The sequence below is a fragment of the Mixophyes fleayi genome, chromosome 6, assembly GCF_038048845.1.
Source record: "Mixophyes fleayi isolate aMixFle1 chromosome 6, aMixFle1.hap1, whole genome shotgun sequence".
NCBI lineage: Eukaryota > Metazoa > Chordata > Amphibia > Anura > Limnodynastidae > Mixophyes > Mixophyes fleayi.
In genome coordinates this window covers 122734035-122756507 of record NC_134407.1, presented here as the reverse complement: position 1 = coordinate 122756507, position 22473 = coordinate 122734035, and the positions used below count along the sequence as shown (strand labels likewise).

Genomic DNA, 22473 nt, shown 5'->3' with positions numbered 1-22473 from the left:
TTTCTCTCATTGCTGCCCACTTTGTGTCTCATTGCTGCACCCTTCATGTCTCTCTCATTACCCTTTCCGTGCCTCTCATTGGTGCACCCTCCATGCCTCTCATCAGAGCCGTAACTTATAATTCTAGCGCCTTGGGCGAGAAAGACAAATGCCACCCCCCAGCCCTCAATTTTAACCTAATTAACCTAAAATATTCCTAAATTGCGCCCCCCTTCAGAGTTGCCCCGTGGGCGGTCGCCCCTATCGCATAGCCCTAGTTACGGCCCTGCCTCTCATTGCAGCCTTCTACATCTCTCCCATTTCAGTCCCCTTTATAGGTCTCATTGCAGCCCCCCTATAGGTCTAATGGCAGATCCCCCCATAGGTCTCATTGCAGCTTATCCTCTTTATAGGTCTCATTGCACTCCCCCTATAGGTGTCATTATTGCAGCCTTCTTCTTATAGGTCTTGTTGCGGACCCTCCATAGGTGTCATTGCAGCCTACTATAGGTCTCAGCACCCCCCCGCCCCTTCTGTAGGTCTCATTGCAACCCCCCTTAGAGGTCTTACTGCAGCCCTCCCTTATTGTAGCCCCCCATAGATCTCATTGTAGCCCCCCCATAGGTCTTATTGTAGTCTTCTTCCCCATAGGTCTCATTGTATTCCTCCCCTTATAGGTCTCATTGTAGCCTCAGTCACATAGTAGCGTCATTCATCGCATGTTACTTACCTTTTATTGTGACCACCAGCGCCGTCCTGCTGCTGTGCTGTGCACTCCTTTCTGCTCATAAAGAAAATGATTACACTTCCTCTGAGCACAGTACTTTGTTTCTGCTGAAGACAGTTATTAGTCTCATATTTTAAATGTATGAGGCTAATCTTTCTGTAAAGACCACTTGTAGCACTGTCTGAACGCTCCAAGGAGTCGGTACAGAAATATTTGTCTTATGCATTTAAAAATAGGACTTATGCAGGACTTACGTGCTGGGGGGCTCCCTGAGAGACAGGGGTTCCAGCACACATGTCCCCTGTGCCCAGGGCCAGATTAAGGGAATGGAGGCCCCTGGGCTAAGGGGGCCTCCATTCCCCTGTGAGGGCCCCTCCCCCCCCTGGTGAGCCGAGCTGCCCCCAAGGCATTTACCTCTTCCTGGCATTGCAGTCCTTCCCCGGCATGCTGTATGCTCTTTACTGAGGAGATCTCGTGAGAGTGAGACTCGCGAGATCTCCTCAGTAAGGAGACTACAGCACGCCGGGGAAGGGCCGCAGTGAAAGTGCTCAGCAGCATTAATCACGCCCCCGACCGATCAATACTGCTGCTGAGCACTTTCAAGGGCCCCCTGGATGCCCGAGGTTCCTGGGCTGTAGCCCAGTTAGTCCTAGGGTTAATCCGGCCCTGCCTGTGCCCCTCTCCTTAATCCGGCTCTGATGTTAGCCCAGGTTACTACAGATGCAAAATACCAGAATTTTATTGCAAAGGGGAAAGGAGTCAGCTATGGTGTGACTTACCGGTCGATGATGTGTATTGTAGATGTAATAGACTATCATTTGTGTGTGAGAGTCTGCTATGTCCGGTCAAACAACTGTTTTAACTTTACAAATGGACACTAACAAGACATTGTTTTAGCAGACTGTACGGGACATGCGTAAAAATCAGCAAGGAGATTTTAAAAAAAAATATGCGCAAGGTGTCACCGTGGCCATTCCAGAGATACATTTGCATATTTGTTTCTAATTGAATCTCCCTCTAAGAGTGAATTTAGGAAGTTAGTGATATATCAAACTGAAGAGGAACATTGTGGAAAGGAGTTAAAACTTCTTGGCCACCATTCTGCAATTAAATACAATCACCATCTCAGGTAGGTATACTACAGCTTGGCATACCCTTACTTGGAACTACACCTTTTTATGAAATCACCTTTCCTTCAGTTGCAGTGTTCGACCTCTTATGGCATGTCCAGGTTGTAAAAGTACTCAATTTCCTATTCCCAAAAATACATTACCCAGAGATATATTATGTACGGCATCTAGCTTTGTAGTTCAAAGGAGATATATTCCTGTGAATCATTTTTTAGGGGAACCATGTCCTCACTTAACTGGTTTTGTATCACTAGCGATATAAGGAAACATTACATTTTCCATGATTATGGTACAATTAACTGCTGGATATAATTATCCTTCTACTATATACCTCCAGCTTACACAGCAATTTGCCATGTTCATTTGGCCCAAACTAGGGTACCCTATTAAGCAAAAATACAGCTTCAGTTTTGAACTTAATATTTACTTAATTTTAATTACTGTTGTCTGCAATATATGTTATTGAAATATAAGGTAGCATTTAGAAAATGTTAAATACACTTTTCCTGAAATCTTTTTATAGTTTCTTATATGCACTTGGCACAACCCCAGCATTTTATCACCCAGTAACTATTTCAGTAATTACTATTTAATCCATTTTGCATGGTAGGCCAATTTCGTTCTCCCTTGCATTTAACAGGTCCTTTCTACCCTGTGTCGAAGTCGTATAATTGGATGAACGAAAATATATTGGTTAATATTGTTTTATTGTGCGATTGCACTCAGTATGCCACGCTACACGTGGCATACTGCGATCACACGGTAAAATACGCACGCACACATTCACATTACAACATTTAGTTATTTATATAATTCATATTCATATTGGTTCCGTTATACAGTGATTTTATGAGCAGATAGTTTTTAGTTTATTATTAGTTTATATATTATGATTATATGTACACTTCAGTGTTATTTAAGGTTCAGGTTATAGGAAATGTGTCATGTCTGATATCATTTTAAACCCCTATTCATCAGCAGCTGTCCGGTTCATTCGCCGAAGAGATCGCATATTGCATACTCTAGTTATTGATGTTAGGGAATAAATAGTCAGAGTGATACCAAACTGTAAAATGCTAATGGACTAATTGTAACTGGTTTCTGGGCGGGAGAATCATCTGGAATGTTGACCCTCAGCCTTGGAGGGGGTTGTTTGAACTAGCCTATGACCTGTTTACAATGGACCCACCTGAATTCTGGACCTATAGAAGCAAGCCACGTCATCTGCATTGTTCTCTCTGTAACACTGAATGTATATAATCATAGCTGTGCTCCCACTAGCCTCAGTCTACTCTGACCACAGTATTCTAGAGTGATATACTGTTCACTGGTACCCGTGGGAGTGCAGCGAGCGCGGTATGTATGTATCTTTTGGTATTGGCTGTACTGTATTATATTATAATCATGTATTGAACTGTTAAACTTTGCATCTGCTAAAAATAAATTACTGTGCGCTGGAAACACAATACAATCGCTTAGGCAATGCTTATTTTGAAAACGATAAAATTACTTTAATACCTGCATGTAAATTGCAACATATCTGGGATCAATGTAAGGCCATCACATAAAGATTATGGTATTAGAAATCACTATTTAGAGTTTCTGGTCAGCGAATGTGTTTAATGTACTGTAATATAGTGTGAATGGGTGAGACACAGTGATCATAGGAATCAATGGTCCCAGGTCACTGCGTGCTTTACAAGTGGCAGACACACACTTGGCCTATCCTGATCACATTATTATAAACTGGATTCTAAAACTAAGTGTAAATGAGCCCTGAGTTTTTTTTTTTATTCTATTAGGGCTAAGTGACAGGATTGACCCAGTACATTAAGTGCTACAATACCCATATTAAAATTTATGCAATTTCTTTCATATTTAAAGTATGTAAACATACATGTGGTGAACAAGAAAATGTAAGCAAAATGGTCCAACGAGAACTTGGGCAGGCTAGGATATCATAGTCAAGTTGCAATGCATAAACCGCTCATCACACCTGGCGATGCACAATGCCACCAAGCAGTGGAAGAAGGCGATATGGTCAGATGAATCATCCTTCACCATATTCATATGCAGTTTTTCTCTTAGAAAGCTAGATCAATGCTAATCACAACTTAATGGCTCTAAGTAAAGAAACATTGCAAAAGTGCATACAACCACATATAACATTTGTGTACACTGTGGATACATTATAATATTTTATTGTTAAATAAATACACTTTTAAAAAAACTCAGAACATTATAAACTAAAAATACCTGGATTATCATATGCACTGGATGCACTAATTAAATGTCAATTCAATACTTAATATTAATTAGTATTAATATTAACATTCCATCCATACTTAATATTAGTACTTAATATTGACAAAGAACTAATGTCCTTAATCTCAATGTGCACACAATGTGGTGTGACTATTACAACTTTACAGCAGCAGAACAAAACTTCCAATTGGGCATAAGTAGTCTCACAATGAAAACGGGTGCTCCCAGGATTATATAAAATTGTAACAGACTGGTCGTTTCATCGCCTTAGGAAAATTTCATCAGAGAAATAACCAAAGTATTTACTTTGTCTCTATATGCCCAGCAAAGTACTTATTTACATCACCCCCACCTGGGGCTATTTAGCCACTTAATATCTGCAGGACACATCTCTTATTAACATTTATGTTTGCCACGCAAACAATTCAAAGATATTATATGAAGGTAATTTGGTAGAGACTTGCTAGTCAATAATCCACAGTGTGCACATTTGTTATATGTGGTTTTATGCACTTTTGCAATTTTTCTTTATATATCGAGACCTCTCCTTGCTTCGATAGGCCTTGTCATTTCACGGACAAATTGGACAAGTTCCAAAAAGGTGACCACTTCATCCACAATAAAGACATAATTTATTCTTCTTTCTCTCTCCTTGGAGGTAAGGGGAGCCCTACCCAACTGCATGGGTTCTTCAGGGGGAGATGTAGCAACCTGGAATTGAGGTGCTAAACGTATAGCACTGCACCGAGTCTGTTACCTCTCTTGTGAAGTGTAAACCCAACTTCACACATAAGAAGATGAGGTCATCGAGGGAGGACAGGAGGTCACATCAGTCCCTGCCCCATTGGAGCATGCAGTCTAAATTTCCTAAGACATAGACAGACATAGAGAGAGACTAGAGTTAATTTGATAGTAGCCAATTAACCTACTAGTATGTTTTTGGAATGTGGGAGGAAACCGGAGCACCCGGAGGAAACCCACGCAAACATGGGGAGAACATAGAAACTCCACACAGATAAGACCATGGTCGGGAATTGAACGCATGACCCCAGTGCTGTGAGGCAGAAGTGCTAACCACTTAGCCTCCGTGCTGCCCTTTGTTTTTTCTGGAAGGGAAATTCCCGGGCAGAAGCTCAAACTGGATTGCGCACTGGTTTAGGAACCCTCTGCTTAGCTTGGGATCCCCATCAAACTTGGGTGGGTTAGGAATGCACAATTGTGAGGTGATGAAAGAAACAAAGAAACTGGAGCAGACATTGTCTCAGCAGGAGAAACCGCAAGGGTATTCTGTGCTGTGTTTAGAAGGACAGACAATCCCTGGAGAAATTTCATAATGTATTCCTGATTGGCCTCCTGCTTCTCTACTCTTCCAACCAGGTGTATTAAATCCCTAGGAGAGGGATCTCCAGCTGGATCCATGTTTGGTCAGAGCAAACTGTTACAATCGCCAAAGGTAGGTTGGAGCCCATACTAATTTTGATTAGCGCTGTCAGGCCAGGGGTGCGGATTCTAACGAGTTCCCTGGTAGTTATTTACCAAGAAAAGGCCACAATGCAGGATGGACTTTGCTGCCGGGAACTCGCTGGTCGAGGTACCCTGGGCTGCCTTAGGGTGTAGGATAGGAGAGGGGTAGGCAAGAGTACATAGGAAACTAGACTGAGAATAGTCAGACAAGCAGGGACGGTACACAGGAGATTCAGCAGCGAGTAGTCAGACAAGCAGTGTTTGATACACAGGTTATCCAGCAGCGAATAGTCAGACAGGTGGGGTTCAGTACACAGGAGATTCAGCAGCAAGTAGTCAGACAAGCAGTGTTTGTGCCACAGATAATCCGTTAAATAATCTCTCAAAGTTGAAGCACAGACACAAGGAGCAGCAATGGGAGTCAAGATGCATGGCAAATGAATTGCTCTGACAGGACAAGTGTCAGAGCAGAGTTTATGTAGTGTAAGGAATTTGAAAAACCCATCCCGACAGGCGAGTCATGTGACTCGACACCCGGAAGCGCCGGACAGCAGTGTGAGCGGGGACGGCGCTGGAGTGAGGATGGGTAAGTCTGTGACAGATCTCTCTATTTGAAAATCTTGGTGTTACATTACCTGTGTGATATTTCTTAATACACTGCTGAGGGGAAGTGACGGTGTAACACAATTAGTATTTGACCCCACAGTGTGAATAGATGTGAGCCCTTGGGACATTCACATTTGTTGTATTATAATCTCTTCCTGAGGAAGTTATAAAAGCTGGATATCCTCCTCTTTAGAGTCGGAGAGCATGTCAATCTAGTTTCCAGGGTAGTGTCCCAGTCAGTGTCTGTTAGATGCCAAACTAATGAGTGAAGCTGCATGCTTGGAGATGGTAAAGTGCGTTTGGACCAATTATTTCATAATTTTGGCTACCCTTAATAAGTTTGTATTCTAACTTGGTCAAGATATTCCTTACTTTATGGACTCTTCCAACGCTCTATTATAAAAAAAAAAATGGATGATCCCTTCCGATTTTTTATGTTGCGCAGATATGCCTGTCTGGTACTCGATCCCTGGCGCAAGATATGTATTCATAAAGATTATCAACATGGACCTTGCCAGTATTAAAAAAGGAGAAATAATTTAAAAATCAAAATATCAAATGAAATTATACAAGTGACACCCGCCCAGCCAGTCAAGCTGGGCAGAACATAACACCTCATCAGGCACTCCACATAAGCAAAGTAAAAGCAGATTTTTCATATGTGGTTTGGCATGTGTTTTAGGAGTTTGCAAATCCACACATCAGATGTGATTTGAGTTTTGAAAACCGCTTCTGATGTGTGGTGGCTTGCAAACGGTACAATAAATCACTTAGTAAATTTCCCCCACGTCTGGTCCAGAATTGTTCCATTTGTTTGTAGAATATCCTGTTCCATTTCAATTGTTCCAGGTGCCTGCTGTTACTACTACTACTGCTATATTACAGCCTATAGTGGAGAGTAACTGGAGAACCATCCAGGCCTTTGAACCGTATTTCAAGAACCATCCAGGCTTCCAGAATTGGTCAATATCCACTGTAAGTGTGATTAACCCACTACACACTGCATAGTACCATACACAGGTTAATCAGTACTATGACCCCTCTGAACTCCAGGTCTGTTCTTTATCTGCCCTACACTGCTGGGACTTAGCTGTGCGTATTCTTGTTCAAATCTACATTTTTTTCTCTTCTTACCAAATATTGCATATATGGGACCACTACCCACATCATTGTGTTCATCATACTTGTTATTCTTTGGACTTCAACTTCCACTATAATTATTTTCTTGCTTATTTTCTTGTTTAAAGTGAGAGTTATATTCGTCATCATCTTCATTACAAAGAGACTCCTTATTTTACTTCATTATTATCTTCATCATCATAATTGTAAAGACTTCCAACACTATATTCTGCTACCTCATTTTTTATTGAGAGAGTGAGTTTATAGTCAGAGTTTACTTTTTTGCGGTTCTAGTTTTACATTTTTTTCATGTCTCCTGTATGAGACACTAGTCAGCTCAGGGCATGTGCCTATGGTTTAAATGTGAGTACTGCCCACTCTAAAATCCATGCCCAAGCTAAATGATTTAAACAAAAAGTGTGGCATTTAACATGGTACTTATACCCTCAGGGCAATGGACCGACAACAAAATGAAAATAACAATAGTGTAGTTTGTTTAAAAACATAACAACCCTAGATGAGTTGTATACACTTCAAATATAGTGACATATAATGTAAGGCAGCAAGGTAGCTTCTGAAATGACATGAAGTATGACTCATCAGATACAAACATCCAAGGGAAGATCTTAGTATTTCCTCTCATACCAGGACATAAATAATTTATGTGGAAAAGGGATAGTGCTTAGATTTAAAACTCTATCTCAATCTGCAGTCTCAGGAATAGTGTCATGGTTTCATCTCCTTCTCTCATAATCAAAAGGGTTTCTGATTTTATGATGTTCCTCCAATCACCATTGCAATCAGGCAATGGGGTTTGAAGGAACACACACCCAGGCCCTATAGGCTGAATGAGATGCATTTATAAAATATCCAAACCAATCTCTATATATACAGGAAGCAGTGGATAGGGCCATTAATGGGCTTTGAAGATGTAAAATGGCCTCTTTGTGGCAGTGAAGGGAGGTATTGGTTGTCACTTGGGAAAGGCGGGACTGGATGGTTATGTTTTGGGGGGGAGCTAGCTGGGCTGCAACCCTGAAAAGTTCCCGTCACACAGAGTGGTTTATTACATCCCGATTATGGTTGTCACCGGGAGGTGCTCAGTTGGATGGGTAGGTGGGTACGATATAAGCGACCCTTGGTTTAGTTATTTGGACATGGCTTTTCTTAGCCTTTGGGTTCTCGTAGATGACCAGTACACCCCTCCTAAAGATTGTGGTGGAATAAATACAAGGCTTTTGCCATTTTCTCTTCACTGGTTAGTGTTGTGTCATTCATTTCAGTGCTATTATGTTAAGGGCTTGTGGGATGGAGGAGCAGAGAGCTTCCCTGTCTATGGTCAGGTAATTTAAGCATATTGAAATAAACATAGTTCTTTCCTAAGAATGAACTATTAATGAATGAGAGGTCAATTGATATGTACCTTCCATTAAATTCTGTTTATATTCTGTTCTTAATATTTATGTATGGAGAACTGGCATTAGAGACTTCCATTTAATGTACATGCTTGATGAAATTCCCAGTAACTAATCTAATCTGTAGGAATAGAGAAACAGAACCACTTACATTCTTCTCTTAGCTGGAAGTACAGTAATTCTACATTGGCTCTTATAATGTCACAAGTTGACATTTATGGTAGGTGAGATTATAATGAAATTGTGTTATGCTCTCGTCATCATGCGTAGTTGGGCATAAGGAGGCATATTCACACTCGCAGTGTGTACAAAGCAATATGTTCCTGGAAGCTTGAAATATTGACTGGGTATATTGAAGGCAAATAAATGGTGCATCCTACAACAAGGCATAAAAAATTATATAAAATACATAAATATATAGAAAAAAAAGATTTGTGCACAACTCATTTGAATAATGTACATTTATTCTGTATGATGTATTGATTTAGTAAAATATTAATGAAAGACACAGGCCTCTTCTACAGGACTACACCATTTTGTCACGCCAGGTCTTCAGCGAGACATCATACGTACAAACTCTGTAAAACAATATGTTGCAAGAGTTAGCATAAGAAACCAGACTATAGTCGAACTGTATAAATATAATAACTTACACCTTTAGAAAAGTGGTAAGATCCCCGATTAGCATAAAATATCCTTAATATAAATTGATGACTATATATCATTAAATTCACTTTCAAAAGCCTGTTTAGGGATCATTGGTCAGTCAGTGAATTTGATATATTGTGATCCAGAAAACATCAAGGTCCTGATTTAGAGGTATATTTCTAAAGCTTCTAAAAAGGAACAGTGGAGGTGCCCATAGAAACCAATCAGATTCTAGCTATCATCTACTCTACAAAATGATAGCTGGAATCCAATTAGTTGATATGGGCAACACCTCCACTTTTCCTTTTAGAAGCTATAGTAAATCTATCCCTTAGAGTTACACATAACTTCAATTGCAAAATGCAAAAATCTTATTCACCAAACTGTGCATTACAGTAAATACACAATGAAATGCAGGGAGATTTTAAATTGAATATAACTTGCGCTTGCGAACGCCTATGCCGGGGGAAGCGGAGTGGACGCGGGAAAGCTAAAGTAGTGTACAGTAAGGTGCGCAAATATAAATGTATTTGAAAAGTTGGACTTGAGAGTTCTTTAGACCTTTTATTTAGACACCTGGCTGTAGGTTTGGGCCACAAAATTGTGGTCTACTCTAAATCAGGCCCCAATTGTGAACATCGAAGGCGAAAGAAGAATTAACACACTTAGAAAATAGATTTTCATAATAATGTGAATTTCTTTTTTGAAAGTATAAATTTATGAGTTTTCTGAGCATCATACCCTCAAAATCTACAAGTCCGTCCCCATTCACATCAACGTCTCTAAGTATTTCATCAACTTCACGGGGACCAAGCTGTTGACCAAGGAGTTTTCTCATCGCCTCCCGCAGTTCTCGTGTACTGATCCGTCCATCACCATTTGAATCAAACTGGCAGTGGTAAAAATTAAACAAGGATGACCAGGGTCATGATAGCACAGAAAAGAGGTAGCTGCCATATTTGACAATTACAGGAGTTTGGTAAATGGGTACCAGAAAGATAAAAAAATAGAGGAGTATCAGTGCTCAGGAAAGGGAAGTTGTGAAATTTTAAGACACAATCCAAAGACAGATTGATTCAGACTGGAGCCTTACTCGTTCACCCAAAAGTTGACCTAATTGAATATCTAACTTGGTACCTCTTTGAAGGCATCTCTTAGCTCCTTTACTCCAATCATATCAGCTGTTTCTGCCAGAAGTTTAGGTCCCATCAATTCAACAAAGTCCTCAAAGTCAACTTTACCTCCTGCTGAAAGCAACAAACAATTAGTGCAAAACAGAAGCAATTACACTATATTACATGTAAGCACACATAGACATACTTGCCAATATTGCAGTCAGCCACTTTTCATCTAACAGTCAGTGACAGATACAAAAGTGATGAGCTATGCTGGTAGACTGCAGAATATGTTCCATATGGCTATAAAAGATGCTTTGAATACATATGACCTCACAATAAGTGTACATAATTAACAGAGGTAGTTTAACCTATTGTTAGTTAAGGTACTGAGCTCACTAAAACTTCCATTAAACTTATATTAACACTGTCATAGCAAAATGAAGCTAACTCAAAGATTGGTCATTTCAAACTGGGAGAGTGGCACTAAAGTGTCACAAAACATATATTTACAGCCTTGGCATCTGTTTTTACTGGACTGTGCTAAGATTAATGTGTTATAATGGCACCCATTGCAGTGTAAGCAAAGTCTATATGTGATGGATGGCTGAGGGCATTTTGCGGGATAGATACACTGATGTTTTGGACTGTGTGTTCTATCAGAAAAAACAGGGTTTAGTTTTGGGAGGCAGGACATTTAAAGGTTTAAGGCATTGTAGCTCCACAAAATCAAGTCTAACTTCCCCCTTGCATGAGAGGCAAAGGGGAGTGCTTAGCTCTGGTTGTCCAAAGGATGCAGACACACCTGTAATGTGACCTGTTGCAGTGGCTGAAAACTAAGTTTATTTCTTCTTGGGGGACATATATGATTTATTGTGTGTTTGGAGGGCAGGGGGGTTATTGCATTAACTTGAGCCCACCAAAGGTTTTGAAAAAATGGCTTCTATGGATACAAGCCAATGTATTTAAAAAGGGTAATTAAATTATATTGGGGAAGGGCCAAATGCAGGTTTGTCCCCTTAAAATATGCTAAACTGCAGATATATAAATGTTCTTCCTAAATAACACCAGTGTGAAATTTCCTCCCACTGGGGTTATATTGCTAATAACTAAGGCTTATTCACATTGACAGAGTCCACCTATGAGTTGACATGTTTCTATAACCTAGAAATGTAGACCTTAAATGCTGAGTGGGCTGTACAAAATATGAAAACTACATTTTTTAAAATTGCAATAGCTAACAACATTTTGAGGAAGGCAATGGCATAACCACTTGAGAATTCAGTGCATGTTTCTGACATAGCCCATTGAAATACACATAATGAACACTAACTGATTTTCTGGGAGAGTTCAATGAGCTCCATCTCCGTAGGCATATAACCCATAGTCCTCATGCACTCGCCCAGTTCCTTGTATCCGATGAAGCCATCCTTGTCTCGATCAAACTCTCTAAATGCTTCTCTTAACTCTGAAAAGAGAATTCATTGGTATGAGGCCATTTGAGTACAGAAGTATTAAACCATGTGTGGGCAGAGGTTGAATGAAGCAATAGTAGACAGTACAGTTGTATGTAAAGGTATCTAATCCAAAGTACATGAATGGGATTGAGTGCAATGTCAGGCACATGTGTTATTAAAATAAGTGAAGTTCAGGGGCAAAGCACTTGTATGCTAAAGGAATGGATCGGCCATAAAATTGAAGCTCAGTGGCATAGCTTCATGGATCTCAGCGGTCACAGGCATAGCAACTTACTAGCAGCAGGTTGCTTGCGACCACACACACTATGGAGCTCACTTAGAGGTGAAGCTTTTGGCATACGTGGGAAAAGATGTACGCAAGAAAGATGGACAAGAGTGTCTATGTACATCTAACAGAAGCATATGTGCATGTACTTAATGCAGAAGTTTATTTGTACACATCCTATTGTAATAAAACCACATTTAATTATGTTGTATACATATAAGGTAATGCGGACAGATACACAAAAGACAATGTCTTATTAATTAAAGCAAAAGTCTCTTTTTCATTGTGTATATTTGCACCAGCCCTCCATATGTGCCTGTATCCATGTTTAGTTGAGAGGCAATTACATGAATATCCCCTCACTGTACTCGACCTTGTTTTGTTTGCCCACTCCTACCCTCCTGCTGTTGCCTGCTTTTGTACAATGCGGATATATCTAGCTATCAATATATATATATATATATATATATATACATATATATGCACACACACACACACTACATGGCCAAAATTATGCAGACAGCCAAATATCATGCCGACGCTTGTTAAACATCTTTCAATTCAGCCACAAGAGTATTAGTGATGTCATGTGTAATAAGACCTGGGGCCTGATTCCTTAAGGATCTTAAATGAAGAGGTATCTTATTTCAGTCTCCTGGACAAAACCATGTTACAATGCAAGGGGTGCAAACTAGTTTTCTGTTTTGTACATAAGTTAAGTTAAGTTTTTCATGCTAACAAATTGACCCTTGTCTGTGTGTGTGTTAGGGAATTTACACTGTAAGCCCCAATGGGGCAGGGACTGATGTGAGTGGGTTTCTCTGTACAGTGCTGCAGAATTAGTGGAGCAACATAAATAGATGATGAATTATGTTCTTTTTGTCTTTTTTGCTCTATTGACTACCTGTTGTTGCTAATATGTTGTGCTGCTGTTCACATTCCTGTTGGCTGATGGTGGATTTGTTACATTCAACTGATCTGATTTAGAATACATACAATATATTCTGTCAACACATACACTCTCTCACCTATCCCTTTTTTTCTTTATATTGTATAAATAATGTAATTGTAATAATGTCCTATATGCATACCTCCCAACTGTCCCAATTTCAGCAGGACAGGTTTGGTTTGTGGGACTGTCCTGTCATACCTCGGTCATCGCGTTTGTTTCGGTTAGAGGGAGATTAAGAGGCATGATAATACCAGATAGTGTGTGTGGCAAGGATGTATTGCAAAGGGTTGAGTACAGTATCATTTAAATGCTTGGAGACTGAGTGTTTGCTGCCATAAGGAAGAGAGTGCCAGAGACAGGTGCAGCACAGGAGAAACCTTGGAGGTATGAGTAAGAAGAGGTGATCAGATAAAGAAAGGAAATTGTGTATACAGTGGAGGTTCAGGATGGGGAGTATTTAAAAATTATGAAGAAGGTATAAGAAGATGTGAGATTGCTGAGGAGTTTGAAGGTTAAGATTAGGATTTCTGTGCACACCCCTCCGCAATGTTGCGGTACCGTAATGACACTTTACATGTGCAGACGCGCGTAATTGCAGCTGCGAATCCTAATTGAATATGCCCCTTAGAAGACAAAAACTCTTTTGTGATATCGCAAAGGGCACCCATTTTTACAGGTAAAAGTGAGCAAATATGATGGCAGGTCTGGGGATGAAAATGTGTGCAACGTCTGATGGGAAGAGTTGGGTGGATCAGGGGCATTCATACTAGGTGCATGAGCATACAAAAGCAAGATTAAGCTGTAGGGCAACTTTATTTACATTTTGTAGGCTGCTCTGTGCAGGGCCCAGTGGGAGGAATTGCTTACAGTCTGGCAAAGAGTGCATTAAGGTTTGGTAAGTGCCTATAATATGCAGACCCATATCTAGTGCCAAGTATGCTGTATACTATATTAGGTATAGCACTGCATATTAGACTTGACCCTTGACTCGATTGTCCCATTACTTTTGGTCCCTTAAAAAGTGGGAGGCACATATAGAAACCGTTGTAATTCCTACACCGTTCACCTGATTTGGATGTAAATACCCTCAAATTAAAGCTGAAAGTCTGCAGTTAAAGCACATCTTTTTTGTTTCATTTCAAATCCATTGTGGTGGTGTATAGAGCCCAAAATATGAGAATTGTGTCAATGTCCCAATATTTATTGACTTGACTGTATGGCTTAGCTTTATGTACATCGCAACAGGCAGCCTCGGACTGGCCTGCCGGGCCAGCCAGGCTATACACCGGTAGGCCCGGCCGTGATTAAGCCCCGCCCCCTCCACCGTTGGGGCGGAGCTTACCGGAGGTCAGATGTCGGCGTGGGGGGCATAGGGGGCATGTGCCCTGGGCCCCCCTCTCTCCGAGGCCCCCCCCCGCCGCCCGTATCAGATGATTTCTTCAGTAGTACAGCAGCTGCGGTGCTGCTGTACTACTGTCAAAAATGTCCGAAGTGGAGTTTCAGCGCATGTGCAGCAGAAGCAGCTTTAGGAAGCAACAAGAAAGTTAGCAGGTGAGTGTCCGTTTCACTGGACACATATTTATACAGTTAAAAACAAATAAATTATATATAAATAAATATCAAGAAGGCCCTTCACAGCATAGCATGTTTATTGTTTATTGTTTATTGCTTGATTAAATATGTCACCTATAGCAGTGAGAATATATATATTTTCTTGCTGCTATAGGTGGCTACATTTGACATATTTAATCAAGCAATCAAGTAATAATCATGCTATGAAGGGTCTTCTTAAATATGTATATACAAATGTTTATTTTTTTATCAGCTATATCTCAATAAATATACACTGAACATTGATATTAATGTTTCATTAGCAAAGTAATCACATAAGCCGGCCACTTATATTAAAGCTTGAATGAGAATTTAGTGGATATATATATATATATATATATATATATATATATATATATATATATATATAAATGTGTGTGTGTGTAATCTAATTAAAAGATTTAATATAGGTGGCAGGATTTGATAATTGCTCTACTATTGATTAATAAAATAGAGGATCCTCTAACATAGTTCCTGCATTATATAAGGGTATACATACATAGCTACACACATACAGACATATATACCGTATGTACTCGAGTATAAGTCGACCCGAATATATGCCGAGGCACCTAATTTTACCACAAAAAACTGGGAAAACGTATTGACTCGAGTATAAGCCTAGGGTGGGAAATACAGCAGCTACTGGTAAATTTCAAAAATAAAAATATTGGGGGGTGGCATCAATGCATTAGATAAATACACAATTTTTTTTATTAAATCTCTGTTTGTAAACTAATAAGAGACTATCAGTAAATGTTAATCTGGTGTGGAGGAGAGAGAGGGGTCATTCTTGATATATTGTCTTGTGACCTTTGAATCTTGGCATGGCCAGATATATGTTTTTCATGGATGTTTATTACATGTGATGAGTGTTTATAAATGTCTTGAAATTAAGTAGAAACATGGCTCAACTGGAGAACAGGTACACAAAATCTCTTTGAGAGAGAGATTGATTTTACTTACTTACTGGGATTAAACAGTTGGCATACCAAGCTGGAAATTCCGCTTACCCTGGTGTATTGAAGTCCCTTAAAAAGACACTACACAAGGAGCGATCATCAGCAGGGTGTCCCCAAAAAGAAGAAGCAGAGTTTGGCTCCGAACTCACCCCCAAGACATAAGAGCCGCCAATACAACAGTCGAGGAAAGAGAGAGGTCTTCAGACTATCACTTCCGCAGTGGAACGCATGTGCGTTCCACAGACAGGAAGTTCGGCATTTGGAACGCAAGTTTGCGTTCCAAATGCCGAACTTCCTGTCTGTGGAACGCACATGCTTTCCACTGTGGTAGTTAAGACCTGAGGGACCGGAGAGGTAAGTTCACTCATGTATAAGCCGAGTAGGGCTTTTTCAGCATAAAAAATCTGCTGAAAAACTCGGCTTATACACGAGTATATACGGTAGTCAAAATTGGTGTTATGTTATCAATGTTTATTTTTTTATGTTAGTTTTAGTGTGCGGTATCATTGCTAGTTTTAGTGTGCAGTATCATTGCTAGTTTTAGTGTGCGGTATCATTGCTAGTTTTAGTGTGCAGTATCAGTTGTATTTTTAATGTGCGGTATCATTGCTGGTTTTAATGTGTGGTGTCAATACCCATTTTAATGTGGGGTTTTGATGATTGTTTTAATGTAAAGAATTTTAGTTTGTGGAAGTAATGACTTTTCTTGTGCAGACAAGCTAGGCGAGCCCTCTGGGAGAGCTGTAAATGTCGTACTAGCGGGCTATAGGTGTCGTAATGCAAGATGTGTCCATGTTTACAGCCTTATACCCAATGAAGACACTTTGCCCTTAATTTTAGATTTTAGGGGCCCCCTCCCAAAGCCTTAATCCAGCTCTGGGTGGCGGGGCCATTTCCGTCACAAACTCACTACCGCGCAGGTGTAGAGAGCCGTATCTGGGCTCTCTGCATCTGCGCGGTAGTGTGTTTTTCACTTCAGCAGGGGAGGAGGAGTGTGCCGTCTTGCTGGTATCATAGCCGCCCAGACTAGCAGGATGCTGGAGCTTTCCACACAGGTAAGTGAGTGCCCTCCCATGCCAGCCAGCCTGTCATTTTTGTTTTCACCAGAAAGGAGCAGAGAAGCCCTGAGGGAAATAGGGTAATGGAATCAATACACATACTGCAGACCCCATCTAAATGGCACCTTATAATGAATATATATATATATATATATATATATATATATATATATATATATATATATATATTTACCAGGTGTCCTTGTTCTTTACTTTGTAAGTTGCCCGCCATGGGCTGACCACACCCCCTTGGCTGGCCACACCCACTCTTACAGTTGGCCACACCCCTATCACTACATTCCCCCGGTGGGCCCTTCATGCCTCAGTCCGACACTGGCAACAGGTTTGTGTATTTGGTGCCAGGTGTTGTTCAGCACATTATATGTGGTACTGGACATGGCTTAACTTTCCATACTTTGCAATAGATAATTGAATTACATCTGTCACCAGATATAGTTACATAGTTATTTTAGGTTTTGAAGGCAAATATCCAATATCAAGATAAACATTTCACCCTTAAAAGCCCCAGTTGATCCAGAGAAATGCAAAATAAAACAAACATATAGGGCCTGAGTCATTAAGGAAAGCAAAGCAATAAAGAGGAGTAAGTTTGCTCCTTGATAAACCATGCTACAATGCAAGGGGTGCAAATCAGTTTATTATTTTGCACATAAGTTAAATGCTGGCTGTTTTTCATGTAACACACAAACACTTGATAGCTTTATTTTAACATTGAAATTTAAAATTGATCTAGGACATGCTCTACCCCAATTATAAATCTGCCCCCACATTGTACATTTAACTATTGGCAATCAGACATTTCACTGGGCCACAGTTCTGCCCCTAGTATATGGTGGATCCTAACTTTTGGAGTCTGAATACTAGATTTTGGATATATATGATGAGACCTGCTCATACTGTAAGTGCCCCAAGAGCCTAAGCTGGGGATTGGGAGGTGGGTGCTGTTAGGCCTGCATTTATGGCATAGGGAGCAGGGGTCATCAGCTACAGGGCTGGTAACTAGTAATCATAATTGGAAGTGTATTGGAGCATGACATTTCAAAGGTCATTTATGAAAAAAAAGGCAAAGATATGGATCAGCATTACTTCTTCATTTGCACAAATGTGCCTATATATACCAAGCTATTTTCAAGGTGCTCATTCACCTTCCAACTCTTAAAACTGCTCCAGAAAATCAACCTACAACTTATATTGGTGGTTTGCATGTTCACCTGAAAATATGCATGAGGAAAGAGTGAAAAGGACACTTCAAAGCCAACCTACCTCCACTTCAGGTCAATCCCCTTTATTAATTTAAGCTTTTACATATTTCTCTAAAAATGCTGCTTGGTTTATCCTAATTTACATTTTAAATTAATCAGGAGAGAGAGAAAGTGTTGTGACTGTCTTTATTTTGTGCAATTTTTGTGTACTTAATCGATTATGGCTTTGAAGTAAGTCTATAAATGCAATTTTCTGCAACTATGTAAGAGGGGGGCACACAAGGCTTCTCCATGAAAGCATAGAACTAGATTAATCTTAGCCACAAAGGAGAAAATAAGGATTTTCTAAAATGTAATTGCATGTGGACACAAACGTAACTGCACCTGTTCTGCCATCAGTTTGCACTTACCCCAAAAAACTCAAAAGTATGCTATGATATCAACATTTTCATTGTGCTTTTGCACATTCAGAAATGAGCCATACTTTGTAGGGAAGAGCTGCAAATGTACAGAGCAGGGTGGCAGACATGTGTGCGCATTAAGAGGATTAGAACTTGTAGAGAGTTCTTAGATGTGTCTATGTGGATGCAGAGCAGTTGGATGGCTGTGGAGTACAATAACACTAGAGACAGCATTGCTAGATAACAGAGATTTTTCTTACCTTCTATTTCCTCTGGTCTCAGCTCTCTGTCCTGGAATGAAAAACAGTCCTATTTAGAGCAATGCATCCAACCAAAGTAACCTGCCTTTGTTTGCAACTTTAGCAGGATTGTTTTGCACTGTTTACCTGGCACTAGGCCATTAAAAATACATTTACGGTAACTTAGTAATTGTGTACATACTTCTCCATACTACAACACACACTACTGTTTGGACTCTATTAATGACAGATATCAAGAAGTAAAAGGAAAGAAAAGCTAAGAAACGTAACATAATCTATTAGTATGTAGCAACGTGTACAGTGGTATACACTAGCAAACCTCCCAAGTCTCCCGCATGATGGTTCTGATTTTAAGGGATATACCAAATCCATTATATTAGGAGTCTGCCGAATCCCAAATCCTCAGACATGAATTCAGTTGAGTCCTTAATCGATTCTTATTAAAAAGTTGCATATTTTTTTAAAAATAATATTACTTGAAAGGGTGCATACATTTATGGGAAAGATTGAAATGGATTAACAGATGGAATCAGGTTTTAGGCTGGATACACACTACAGTGTTTTCAGCAGATTATCGGGCCCATCAAACAATAAATGACTGTTCGGCCCGATCTCACAATGGTGGGTATGCTCTAACGAAGAATGATTGTCATTCCAAAGAACATCATATCATTTATTATTATAATTACCATTTATTTATATAGCGCCGCTAATTTTGCAGCTCTATAGAGAGAACTCACATCAGTCCCTGCCCCATTGGGGCTTACAGTCTAAATTCCCTAACACACACACAGACAGACAGACACAGACAGAAAGACAGACACACACACACACACACACACACACACACACAGACTAGGGTCAATTTGATAGCAGCCAATTAACCTACTAGTATGTTTTTGGAGTGTGGGAGGAAACCGGAGCACCTGGAGGAAAGCCATGCAAACACAGGGAGAACATACAAACTCCTCACAGATAAGGCCATGGTCAGGAATTGAACTCATGACCCCAGTGCTGTAAGGCAGAAGTGCTAACCACTTTCATTTGATTTTTAAACTGAACTAAAAATCTTGTTCAACGATGGAACAATGTCGTTCCAATTCTGCAGTGTATATGCACTAAGGACCGGCAGTGTCCTTAGATCTCTATGGAGTGAGCAGTCATGATCTCTTCAGAGGTTGGTTATGACAGATGAAGAGCACACATCTGAGTAAAGGTAAATTGTGTAAATCGTGTTTAGTGTGTACACATGAATCGGCATGCTGTTTCTTTGAACCTCTGTGAATCAATACTATTTGACCAGATGAGGAAAGCAGATCACTCGAAACGATCAGATAACTAAAAGTTTTACAAATCCTTGAAAATAATGTAAGGGTGGAATGAGGTTAGCTTTCTCAAATTACTATATTATTAATAGTCTGGGGGCCATCTTATCTGGATCCAAACAAACATAGCATTACTGGACATAAAATAAAGCAGCCTTTAGGCATGCAACAAGTAAAACGTGAGGACAGGTCAATTTTATTGAAGCCCAATTAGAGGAAGGCTCTAAAAGAACATCTGTCTCAATCTCACAGTATTCTAAAATGAGAAGAGGTCTCTCTTTCTCAAAACAGAAGGTTTAGTGAACTCTTTATTATTAATAGCCCCATTCAGTTATAAACACAGAGAGAAAAAAAGAAATAACTTTCTGCTGTTATTTATGAGAAAATGATCACCAAGGTAGCTGAGCTCAGTTGTCCCGGTGACACTGGCCCAGAGAGTTAATTTGCTACTCCTCCTGCTTGCTGGCCCGTGCATGTACCGTAGAAATAAAGGGCCAGGTTGGGGGTTCAGTTCATAGTAAAAAAATAAATAGAAATATAGGGATGTTTTAAAAATGATTTTATGTAAAAAAAATATTTAAAAAAAATTATTATTGCATTATAAAAATGCTATGTTCTCAGGATACACATAGTTAATGATTTTGATCAGAACAGATATTGCAGCAGTACAAGAATCTTACCAATAGCAGTGTAATCGCTGGCGCATGGTGATAACAAGCCCTTTGCCCATTTATAAACATGGTTCTTTGTGTTTTGATTAAGTGGAAACTGAATGTCTTTAAAATTTTGCTAGTTCTAACTAGAGATGAGCGCACTCGGATTTCTGAAATCCGAGCCCACCCGAACGTTGCCGATCCGAGTCGGATCCGAGACAGATCCGGGTATTGGCGTCAAATTCAAATCTGAAACTGAGGCTCTGACTCATAATCCCGTTGTCGGATCTCGCGATACTCGGATCCTATAAATTCCCCGCTAGTCGCCGCCATCTTCACTCGGGCATTGATCAGGGTAGAGGGAGGGTGTGTTAGGTGGTCCTCTGTCCTGCTATATCTTGTGCTGTGCTGTTTAGTTCTGTGCTGTGCTGTTTAGTTCTGTGCTGTGCTGTGCTGTGCTGTGCTGTGCTGTGCTCAGTCCAGTGGTGCTGTGTCCTGTGCTCTGTCCTTCTGAGGTCAGTGGTGCTGCTTGGTCCTGTGCTGTGTCCTGTTCAGTCCAGTGGTGCTGTGTCCTGTGCTCTGTGCTTCTAAGGGCATAGTTATTTCCCCAATATTCCAAAGTGTTTCAAAAAATAAAAAAAAGTTATTTAAAAAAAATACAAAAAACTAATTACATTTTCTTTTCATTACAAAAAAATTTGCACAACCAATCCTGCAGTATAAGCCCATTGGTACTGCAATATTACCAAGTTCACACATTCAGCAGTAAAAGTCCAGTGGTTATGCAATATTACAAAGTTCACACATTCTGCAGTATCAGTCCAGTGGTGCTGTGTCCTGTGCTCTGTCCTGCTGAGTTCAGTAGTGCTGCTGGGTCCTGCGCTGTGTCCTGTTCAGTCCAGTGGTGCTGTGTCCTGTGCTCTGTGCTTCTAAGGGCATAGTTATTTCCCCATTACTCCCAAGTTTTTAAAAAATAAAAAAAAAGTAAAAAAAAAAAAAAAAATTAAAAATTAAAAAAAAATATATAATTATAACCAAATTTACAAAACCAATCCAGCAGTATAAGCCCATTGGTACTGCAATATTACCAAGTTCACACATTCTGCAGTATCTTGTGCTACATATAATGGAGACCAAAAATTTGGAGGATAAAGTAGGGAAAGATCAAGACCCACTTCCTCCTAATGCTGAAGCTGCTGTCACTAGTCATGACATAGACGATGAAATGCCATCAACGTTGTCTTCCAAGCCCAATGCCCAATCTCGTAGTACCAGGCATGTAAAATCCAAAAAGCCCAAGTTAAGAAAAAGTAGCAAAAAGAGAAACTTAAAATCATCTGAGGAGAAACGTAAAGTTGCCAATATGCCATTTACGACACGGAGTGGCAAGGAACGGCTTAGGCCCTGGCCCGTGTTCATGACTAGTGGTTCAGCTTCACCCACGGATCTTATCCCTCCTCCTCCTCCCCCCCCCTCCAAAAAATTGAAGAGAGTTATGCTGTCAGCAACAAAACAGCAAACAACTCTGCCTTCTAAAGAGAAATTATCACAAATCCTCAAGGCGAGGCCAAGGGTGTTGGTGGCTGTCAAGCCTGACCTTCCCATCACTGTACGGGAAGAGGTGGCTCGGGAGGAGCCTATTGATGATGTAGCTGGCGCTGTGGAGGAACTTGATGATGAGGATGGTGATGTGGTTATTGTAAATGAGGCACCAGGGGGGGAAACAGCTGATGTCCATGGGATGAAAAAGCCCATCGTCATGCCTGGTCAGAAGACCAAAAAATGCACCTCTTCGGTCTGGAGTTATTTTTATCCAA

At 40.2% G+C, this 22473-nt stretch overlaps 1 protein-coding gene across 3 annotated transcripts in view; it reads right to left on the bottom strand.

Moving 5' to 3' along the window:
• Window positions 1-9188: 9188 nt before the first annotated feature.
• Window positions 9189-22473, bottom strand: part of LOC142160374 (calcium-binding protein 2-like) — a 56026-nt gene continuing 42741 nt past the window's right edge. For all 3 annotated transcript variants that reach the window (XM_075215279.1, XM_075215281.1, XM_075215280.1), the window contains 5 exons: window positions 18679-18709; window positions 11802-11936; window positions 10491-10600; window positions 10095-10242; window positions 9189-9283 (listed from right to left, as the gene is read on the bottom strand). In XM_075215279.1, coding sequence (XP_075071380.1) covers window positions 9258-9283; window positions 10095-10242; window positions 10491-10600; window positions 11802-11936; window positions 18679-18709 — 450 coding nt within the window. In that variant the 3' untranslated portion in view covers window positions 9189-9257. The remainder of the gene's footprint in view (window positions 9284-10094; window positions 10243-10490; window positions 10601-11801; window positions 11937-18678; window positions 18710-22473) is intronic.